The sequence below is a fragment of the Acyrthosiphon pisum genome, chromosome X (assembly GCF_005508785.2).
Source record: "Acyrthosiphon pisum isolate AL4f chromosome X, pea_aphid_22Mar2018_4r6ur, whole genome shotgun sequence".
In the NCBI taxonomy this organism is placed as follows: Eukaryota; Metazoa; Arthropoda; class Insecta; order Hemiptera; family Aphididae; genus Acyrthosiphon; species Acyrthosiphon pisum.
The window spans coordinates 112,339,511-112,351,137 of record NC_042493.1 but is presented as its reverse complement, the minus strand read 5'-3'; the positions used below and the strand labels follow the sequence as shown (position 1 = coordinate 112,351,137).

The 11,627-nt window shown below is 26.6% G+C and overlaps 1 protein-coding gene across 1 annotated transcript in view; it reads left to right on the top strand.

The window, feature by feature from the left end:
- The window catches only part of LOC100160685, a 16,539-nt gene extending 12,444 nt beyond the window's left edge, over positions 1–4,095 (top strand). The window contains exons 5-6 of the mRNA XM_008189693.3: positions 1,809–1,943; positions 3,705–4,095. Coding sequence (XP_008187915.2) covers positions 1,809–1,943; positions 3,705–3,876 — 307 coding nt within the window. The 3' untranslated portion in view covers positions 3,877–4,095. The remainder of the gene's footprint in view (positions 1–1,808; positions 1,944–3,704) is intronic.
- The last annotated feature ends 7,532 nt before the right edge of the window (positions 4,096–11,627 follow it).

Below are 11,627 nucleotides of genomic sequence, written 5' to 3'. Positions count from 1 at the left end.
ATGAATTTCTAACTCGAAATAATTTGCAAATTTTCGTGATTTTTCCATATTTTGTCATTTTTTGAACTTTAAATGCTTATAAAAAAAAACTGTGACTAACGATTTTTAATATTTTTCATCTGCCTTTGAAACAATATACTAGGAGCCTTCTATTAAATTTTCAAGCTTATAAAAAAAAAAACACACATCATTGTAAAATCAATACATTCATCGTTCCACTCAGAATCTAAAAATAAAACATATAAAATACCGTTTGTTTGTCCGATGGAATATTAAATTTGAAAAAATTTTCGAGATAGGAATGTAATTATAAAATATATTTTAAATAACCATACTTCATGTGCGTCCAATCTTGTTGTGCGCTTGGTTAGATATGTTGAAATCGGTCCACGACGCACCCATGTCAGTGTCGACCTATAAAATTAACATAATTTATTAAAAACTATCTAGGCGTATTAAATTATATTATAAAAACGAATTAAATAGTGGAAATGTACGGTGGCCGGAAGTTTTTCTTATACAATTGTAAATCACTAGGTAATATGGTATTTTTTGTTAATATATTTTTGACACATATCATCAATAACAAAATATCTCAACAGTATAATCGATTGGAAAAAAAGGACAGTATTTGTTAACAGATACTGTTGAAATAATTACGCTGTCGAAATAATTAGAGGATACCTATACGTTTAAAAAACCAAACAATTTATGGCCGTCCCAATGAACGTCTATCGTTAGAAAAAAAAACAGATATAGATCACAAAATCTCCCTGTGGCAAGTAGTACTCAGACGTTTATGACATAACTATTAACTACCAAAATATATTATAACATAGTATATTTATACCGGGTCATCCATTTGGCGGTAGACATTCATTATAAGAAAAAAGGTTAATAGTTTTTAAGAATAAAATAATTTTTTTACATAGTTTTAATTAGTTAAAAAAGAACAGTTTTCTAAAAAATATATTTTTATTATTTTTAACTACGTATTTCTTTTAACTTTATCAATGACAAATGCTTTGACAACATGCATTTTTAATTCCTTATTCCAAAGCAGAATACTTTTTGGAATACTTTAATACATAAAAATTCAATTTTGGATCAGTATTACAATGTTATTTTGTCATTCAAAACAGAAAAATCTTCAAAATAAAAACATAATATATTAAAAAATTAATATCTGTTTTCTATAATTTTGTTTGATAACGATTTAAAATTATTTAAAAGAAATATTATCAAAAGTGTTAGTGCTTTCTTACGTTAAACGGATCACCAAGTATATATACCAAATGTAATATATTATAGTTAAGTTATGTCACCGACATATGCCCATCCAGGGATATTCATATCAAAAGTGATTTGTGGGATACACTCCCCCTCCCCCCTCACACCTACCAAGATCCCGAAAGGTAGATCAAAGCTTTATTTCGATAAAATATAATCAAGCACTCAGTAGTCTTAATAGTTTTAATAAGTTATAAAATTAGTTCAATATCCTGAGATCCTTCTCCCGTGCGAAAATTGCAGTGTGTTTATTTACGTGTAATAATAATATTATTCGTATTGATATACCTATATCGCATGCGCGTCGATTCCAAGATTATAATATTATAATTTTTTTTGTACATTCAAACTTTTGAAAATCAAGGTCGTCCGTAATGTATATAGGTACCTTAGAAATAAACGATTTTTAGGTTTTGATGCTGCAGACAATAGGTATTATGTCTATTGATCAGAAAAATCAGAAAAATCGCATACCTAATAATAACAGGTAATACAATATCTCTGTAAATATTTTGCAGGGCTAGTAAATCGACGTACGCTGATTTAATGGACGAATACGTGACTGCCGAAACCATCGGAAAACAAAGCAAAGAATGTTACCCTTACTTCAAGGAATGTCCTAAGTCGTTGTTCACCAACAATCATAACTATTCGTAAGTACTAAGACTGTATACGAAATATTATATAAGATTTAACAATATTCAATAATTATAATAATACTAGTACTAAAAGTAGTGGTGAGAAGGATTAACTGCACATTTGAGTTGCCCTTCCTGCAGTATAGCACTGAAGGAACGTAAGCAATTTGCGCCAAAAACCAAAAAAAAAAAAAATGTGATTGGCGCCAAATCTAAAAATTAAGTTTGGTAATATTTAGCAATAGAGCAACATAAAACGTGATAAAAGAGCATTGTGTAATCAAAGTAGTATTGGAGCTACAAAAATGTAATTTGCACCTTTTTTCACCGAATAAAATTTTAATCTGCGCCACTTAAAAATAATTAATAATATTTTTTTTTGGAACTTATTCATATGTATTTTATTCATCGATCAAGTTAATTTTAGTAGATATGCGTTTCAAGAAAAATATTTAAATGTACATAAGTAAAAAAAAAAATCTATGTCGATTGTAATAATATTATAGTCTTACCGCGTACTTTGTGAATAAATGAATAATATGTCAGTTAAATAATAATAATATATTTTGTAAAAACCAGGAATATTATAAAATAATTATAGTTCATTTTCCAATTATTCACGTTCATTTTATTGATAGTCACGTTATTATTACTATTCGTATTTTATGCGCTCAATGATGTTAGCTTGCGGGTAAATATATCAGATAAATTTCAGCGATTGAAAATGAAAGTGTGGAGCAGATATCTAGGTACATATTTTGTAATTTCGTATCCTGGCAGATTACTAAAACTAATAATTAGATGTAGCACTAAAAATAATATCATGTTGATTTTTATATTTTGGCACAGATCACGTATATAAGTACCCACTATTAAATGAGTCTGTTGGTGGCACACATTACAAGCACTTGAATATTTGATACTTAGCATATTACCAGAAAACAATTTTTAAAATCAGCGTGTTGTTATTATTATTTAAAAAAGTTTAAATTATACCTAATTAAAATGTTACACTGGTATTCATTAAATTTTATATAATTGACGATCAAACGTAACTTGTTAAATGAGAAGAAAAAAATTATTTTGTTATGTATGATATTTTATGTATTATGCCTTGATACTCGCAAGAAAATCAGTTGTGTATTCGTTTATTATATAATTATAATTTAAAATACCTAAAATATGTTGCTAATAATTTCTAAAAACCAAGCTTCTAATATCCTCATTGTATTCTATTAAAAGTTTTAAAAATATACTAAATTAATATGTAAAAATATGCGAAAATATGCAAAAATTATTTTCCTAATTTTATATTAATTAGGTATGAAAGTTGCGTATTCTAATAGAATACTATTATAAATTTATAACTTAGCAAGAGGTGGAAATTATAAAAAAAAAACAAATTTAAATTTTCAAAAAATTGTAAATATTAAATATATATGTATAATACCTTTATTGGTAGTGTGAATATTTAAAATGTAAACTGCCTATAATAATCAGTATTTTGACACACTTTAGGACACATGCATTTGTTAATGGTAACTTTTAGGGGCGCTTATATTTGTGTTCCGGGTTACATAATTTTTAGATCCGGTACTGGCCCTGTATACATAAAACTTTGGCGGCTGCCGAGAACTTGCGCCGAATTCCTATAGACTAAAGAGTGACCCTCAAAAACCATTGATAGTAGTGATCCCCTTTTTATAATATTATATTATATTGTCAAGCAATTTTTTATCACACCTATTTTAACGCGTCGTTTGCTGTTGGTTCCAGGGAAAACGATCTTTCACCCGACGACGAGGACGCAGACGGCGAATCAATGTCGGCCGACTACGATGACCACAACTACAGAAACGGAAACGAGGTCGACGACGACCGGAAGAAATCGTCGTCGGCAAGCGGTGGACCAAAAGTGACGGTGAATCCGACACCGTTGGCCATGTGAATCGCTCGGCTGAATTCTTCACTCTCCGCCGCGCGCAATGATCGTTGAACAATCGTCTCTCGAACGTATTTCATTTGTATAATATAATATTATTTTTTATGTGTGCGTGTTTGTCCGGAAAAACTTTGACGCCGTCGCGGGCTTAATATTTTTACACGTTTTTTTTTTCGTCCATTTTCGTCAACGCCTTACCCCTATCTATCCCATCAATAACGTCCTACCAACCACCAACACCACCACCACCACCACCACCACCCCCCCCCCCCCCCATCACTAATCTTACCATTTTGCGAACAATTCGATTATTGGACGTACTTAGATTGTTCCACTAGGAGGGCAAAAATCGTCCATCACCCGAAGAAAGACCATAATATAATACTGTCGCATACACAACACGATACGTCCGGAGTCCGACGACAGCCTATTTATTATTATTATACTCGCAACACCATCCCAACACGCATAATATCATTATACGCAATACATTGTAGGGACATTCGAAATTCGCCAACGATTACGCCGCTGCCTAGAGAGTATCATTATATATTTTATTTATTATATTATTAATACCATACACATTAAAATATCAAAATATCATAATTATTATTATTATCAAAAAATTTATTATATACACATAATTTATTAAATTATCGTATTCACTAATCGCACCGAAACATTACAAAAAGATTAATGTTACAAACGTACCTCGTTTTGTTTTGTTTCGGACCATATTATATTATACATTTTATATTTTTTTTACTATATTATTATACTTTACACATTAATATATCATAATATTATTATTATTATCATTAATATTTATTATTTAGGTACACATAATTATATCCTATTCGCTAATTTCACCGAAACGTTACAAATAAGGACTGTTTTAAAGTATTATTTCTCGTTTTGTTTCGTTTCGGATCATATATTACACATAGGTATATTACTATATGAATATTATACGTAGTCGTAAACGGTAAAATTATAGTTATATAATATATTGTATAGTCGTACGTACCTACCTAGTAATATTTATAGTGTTTTTTAAATTTTAGCAGACACTTATAACATGTAGGTCTGAATGTCTCGTACATGTCATAATATTATATAACTATTGTATTCAAGGCCGGATTAAGAACCTATTGGGCTCCAGGGCTGAAACTTCATATGAGTCCTTTTGACAAGACATGATTTAAAAAGCCGCTAGCTACGCCTGCAGGAAGTTACATTTTCCTAAATATTTCACAAATTGACAATTGCATTATAAAATTATATAATTGATAGGTAGCTATAACGTAATTTATGTCTATAAAACTACTAATTGTAGTATAACAAAAATTAGTAATACATATTTCATTATTTTAAATTCAAATTTTCATAATAACTTTTAAATGTATTAACAGTATTCTTATTTATAAGAAATATTAAATAACAGTAAAATGTGTCTTTTCTACCATAGTGCTTTTGTAGGTATTTACTATTTAGTTGTTTTTGTCCAATAAAAAAAGTTGTTTTTGAAATATGGGAAAACTATTCTTTAAAATCACTGAAAAATTTGTATCAGCTTTAAATTGTTCGGGCCCCTTTCATTATATTACTATATATTGGTACTTGAGAGGGCCCTTGCTAGACCCCCCTTCCTTAATCCGGCCTTTAATGTATTAATGTTTTATGCTCAAAATATATAGCCTTTATGTGCCATAATCAATTTAGTTTAATTTCATAACCGACCAAATATAATTATTATTAATATTTACTTATTTATTTATATACACTACCTATTTTACAAACGTTTTGTATTTTATCATTAAATTACCTACGTATAGGTACATAATATATATCATATTATATCGTACCCAACCATTGTGGATAAGAAGACTGTTTATTATTATTATTATACAATTGTACTGTTATTTAAAATATTACACCCGTGTTAATATCGTATAATGATGATTTTAACTTCCCAGACAGCATTTTGAAATAATAATATTATAATAGTATTATAATAACGTTATACTAATATTATTTGTGATTATAATGTTATAATAATATTATTAAACAAAAAATTGCTGTCTGGGTTATAATATATTTTGTCTGACTTAAATATTTTATATAATATACATACCTAAATAATATATATATTGTTTTTTTGTTATGGTATTATAATCTATATTAATAAATGGTAATATTTGTGTGTTTGTGCCTGGTGCCGTAGAAACCAAATTTTGAGCTTTGCGTGAAAATTCAAAAATTTTATTATATAAACTCAATGCTGACATTTTTAAATCGATAGTTATAACTAATATCGTGTTGGTGATACAAAATCGCAAACAATTTTATTTAAATTTTATTTTTTAACGCTCATAAAAATGATTGTGATATTTCTACTATCAAACACTGCAGATAATAATATGAAAGGGTCAATAACTTATGAGGAATGTTGAAAACCTAAAAGGTCATAGTGATTGTAAATTAAAAGTTTTTAATTTTAAGTATAGAATGCTACGAAGCTAGAAGTTATAAATTAAAAAATTAATGTCTATGTATTTTTGAAATTTTCCTTCGACAGTAATAATTAACGATAGCAATGAGTCAAGAGATTTGTACTCAATTTCCATATTATAATTATTTTTATCGTCAAAATCAGAAAAAAAATTAAGAAACTCATAAAATACAAATATAGGTACATTAAACATTTTAGAATTCATACTATTTTATAGCAATTATTTACAAGGCTGGGCATTAACGAGTTAAAAAGTTAAAGTTAAGTTAAAAAGTTAAGTTACTTAACGAGTTACTTTTTTTTTAAGAAGTAACTTCTATCTTAACGAATTACTTTTTTTTTAAAGTAACTTATAACTTAACTCGTTAATTCATTTTATAATCACGTTAAATTATATAATTTTATAATTAATTTGATTATTAATATTTAGTTCATAGTTGGTAATAACAAAGTAAAATTTAAAATTTTACCATCACTTTGGAAAACTTTTAGGTAAAAAAATAAAATATACAAATTATTTAATTATTTTGTTGGATTTCATAATATATAAGTACTTACAACAAAATACATTTTTTTAAGATATAAAGACCTACATTATAATATTATGTTATTTGTAGATCTTTAACATGAGGTGTAAATGGTGTAATTATAAGTTTTCTATGAGAAAAAAAAGTAAATTATTTTTAACTAAGTTAAGTTACTTATTTTTTCCAACTAACTTGTAACTTTAACAAGTTAAATAAAAAAGGAAAGTAACTTTTAACTTTAAACTTGACTTACATTTTTCCAAATTAACTTAACTTAACGAGTTAAAAAAAATAGTTAACTTGCCCAGCCTTGGCAATTTATATAAGTATTTGATAAAGATTTCAAATCACTACGTTTATTTTTTTCATGTGTAGCTTACATTTATTTTAATCGCGGAGTTTAAGACAGAGTAAATGCCCTGTCATTGATTGATGTGTTACGGGCAATGCCGTGCAGAACCAACAGGTTTCGCAATAAAATATTTCACTCAGTGAAATTAAGAGCCATTATCATTACATAATATTATACAGCATACAACATATTGTGATAACTGACAATAGAGCCATAAGTAGACACATTTCGTTTTGGAATTATGCATATATTTGGTATACCCATATGTATAAGTCATACCTAGTGTTGACAAAATCTAATTTTGAAAGACAAAAATTACAATGATTATCTGTATATTTTACTCTTGATTATTTAATCACAAATATGATTTTAAGCTGAATACAACGATTTTTAGATTCTGAGCAGTGCGATGATTTTTTTGATTTTACAATGATATTATGTGTATTTTTTTTTGTGTCTGTCATTGCCTTTTAGGACAGTAAAAGTGCTTAGATTTTCTTCATCTTTTTTGATAATAAAGTGAATCTAGTTGGTACTTGTGGGGGGGGGTCAAGTTTTCCAATAGTTTTCAAAAGCAGCGTTTAAAACAGAAGAAAAATTAAGGAAAAACCTACATTTTTACGCAAAATCAAATTTTTACTAAATCGATTTTGGTTTTTGGTGTTACTCTAAAACAAATAACCGTATAGATACATGAAATATAGACTGAATGTTTATATATGCATTTTTTATACACGATAAAATTTTCAAAATATTTTGATTTGTTTTGAACTGTTTAGGGACATTTTCAGTTTCCAATTTTATGAGTCTTTTTCTCTATAATTGTCAATAAAACTTTATTTGTTGTGTTTTTGTCTAAACATTTTATACTAGGCTCCTATTATATTGTTACAATGACATTAGAAAAATATTAAAAATCCTTAGTCACAGTTTTGTTTTATAAGCATTTAAAGTTCAAATATTGATAAAACATGAAAAAATCACGAAAATTAGCAAATTATTTTGAGTTGAAAATTCATAAACATTTTTCTTATTAAATCTAAGATTTTAAAATGTAATACAAGATTATTCATATGGTAATCTATTTTTATCAAAAAAAATTAACAAGCAGATCAAATTAAATTTTCATGAGCGTTTAAAGTTAATATTTTTACAATATTGGATATTCACTCGATTTCTCATGTAGCAATTTTGTTATTTTGTTTAAATTCAAAAACGAATAACTGTAAATACATGAAAATTTCACTGCTTGTTTATATTCTCTTTTTATATACACCATAGAATTTTGATTTTTTGGAGCTGTTTACGGGAATTACCGGTTTTTAATTTTTTTGATTTTGTTCTACAATTGTCAATAAAATATTATTTGTTGGGTAAAAAAGCATAAACATTTAATACAAGGCTCCTGACAAATTGTTACAATAGCAGTTTAATTGTATTATATACTAATATAAGTTGTCAAAATAATGTTTAGATTTTTATTCAATGGGCAAGTGAATTTATTTGGTGCTTTGGGAGGTCAACATTTAAAATTCCTAATAGTTTTCAAAAGCACCAAGCAAAACAACAAAAAAATTAAGGGAATTTTTACGCAAAATTGGTTTTTGACAAAATCGTTTTGATTTTTGGTGTAACTCTAAAACAAATGACTGTAGATACATGACATTTTTACTGAACATTTTATTAGCATTTGCTATACTCAATAAAAGATAAAAAAAAATGTTTACTTGTTTTGAACTGTTTATGGACATTACCTAGTTTCAATTTTTTTAGTTTTTTTTTTCAATGATTGCCAATAAAAATTTTTTTGTTGGGTAAAAAATCTTAAAAATTGAATTGTTACAATGACATTTGAAAAATATGAAAAATCCACAGTCATAATTTATTTTATAAGCATTTAAAGTTCAAATTTTGACAAAATAGGTAAAAATCATGATTGTTTCAATTGTTAATTGTTCGATTACAATTAATTCTAATCTGGTCATATTAATTTGAAATAGCTCCACAGTAAAATAAAACCAATGCGGGAGGTAGATTTGGATTAAAATCCACAGAGTATAACCTCAGCAGGAATAATTCAGGAAAAATTATTTGTTATACTCGCATAGTTGCATATACACCATCAATAACATAAATTTGCAATTTACTGTATCTAAATAAATAACAATACATAATATCATATTTATAAAACAAAAGACAAGAGTTATGATACTTCTAAGACTTACTTACAAATGTTTAGTGAAAGTAGGTATTGAAAAATAATCCAGGATTTGATTCACCTTGTACATTATGAGTATGTCATTACACATTTACATACAAACAAGCAACACAACACATAATAATGCAAATGAAATAAAAATATAATCATGAATAAAACTATATACTATAAGTTAACTATAAACTTTGTAAACTTACAGGTAAATATTTTTCATTTATAAAATTAGCATCAGAGTATGTGACACTGTGACACCTAAAATTAAACATAATACCTACTGAGACGAATATTCACAAGTTATAGCCACAGATATAATATAATATACGATGTTAAAGTTGATATAAAAATATGTAACACGTCCGAATGTTTAACACGCCCACAGCTACTGATAGTGTATTATATAAATATTAATATATAATTATATAGTTATTATAAGTTGTTATCGTCTGTAGTTGTTTACGCACTTTTCAGTTCAGGTGACTCCAAACACAAAAACAATATAACGAACTAAAAATCTTTATTTCGATAATTATCAAACACACACAAGTTAATAAGAGTATCACGTATGTCGTAGTACCTACTTACGTACCACGACTCCCTCGCTTACTCTTACTTTCGCTATACATGTAATTTACATTTTAGTTGCCTCAGTACATTTTACTGGCCTTCATTAGAAATGTATCGTCACCTATTACTTATTGACAAGCCTGCCCAATAAACGCGTTAAAAAGTTAAAAGTTAAGTCAATTTTAACTTTTAACTTAACTTTTTAAAATTTAATTTTCATTAACTTAATTTTTAACTTTGATATAAAATTCATAAATAACGAGTTATTTTTAATCAAATTCAAGTTAAGTTAATTTATTAATAATTAAATAATAAATATAATACAAATAAAAATTATCATTGATATTACATAATCATTTACTAGAATATAGTTAAATTAATTTCTTGTTCCATTAACCAGAATTCTTCAAGAAAAATAACTCAATTAAATACATATAGATTTAGCAATAGCTAATTATGCTGTGACTAATTATACGTGATGTAAAAAATGTTTTAAACTTTACATATTAATTAATGAAATGAAAGAACAGCATTATTACAGTTAATAAAATAAGATATTTATTATTATGAGCTTAAAATAAATAAAAAATTAAACAAAATAATATAAAGTAATAAGATTAGTTACATTATTGAATACTGCAGACATATTTTTATAAAATAATTTTATTTAATTATTTATTACATTAAAAAAAAATGGTATAACATGAAATTACTCACTAATATGTAATAAGCTAATGACAACTGCCCTGTCATTAGGTATAGTAACAAAAAACATTTATTCTTAATATATTTTAATTTAACAAAAAATAGATCAGAAATATCTGTTGTACTCACATAAAATGTTCCAACAATATTTGATTCAATAGGGGAATTAGACATAACAAAATAACTATTATATTTCACTACTCCTAACTCAATTTGACCATTGGAATATTATAAAATTTGTTTTACTACAACAATACTATTATCTTTTAAAATAAAATGACCGTTCTTTAAATTTATAGAGCATATTAAAAATTGATCGGTTATATTTTTTTCATAATAAGTTATAATAGTCCAGTCAAATTAGGAAAAAGATTGGAACTAATTCCTCGAAAGCTGAATTTTGGTACACTTTCAGTTCATAGCTTACTGATTGACATACTAAAAGTCCCCAGACATACCCCTTGTGCATAGCTCTCCATCCCTTAAAAAGGGGGTGCGTACCCTCTTTTCAATTTTACACTATAACTTGTTTAATTTTAGACTTACGGCTAAAAAGTATAGAACAAAAATTAAAGGCCGTAAAATTTTCCATAGAAATATGTCATTTTGTATACTTAAATGATAACGGAATAGCGGTAAGTAAAAATTTTTTGAAAATAATGTAATTTTTAAAAAAATTTTTTTTAGTTTTTTTAGTTTTTAGCAAAAACTTCTATTTGTACGTCAAAATAACCTATACAAAAATTGAAGACCTAATAATTTTACATAAGATTCTGATTTTTATTTTTTTTTATATACATTACCGTAGTCTCAACATTTTTTTGATATTTGTGGCGGTGTGCTATTGTTATTTGCGATACTGGAATATTTAATCCAGTC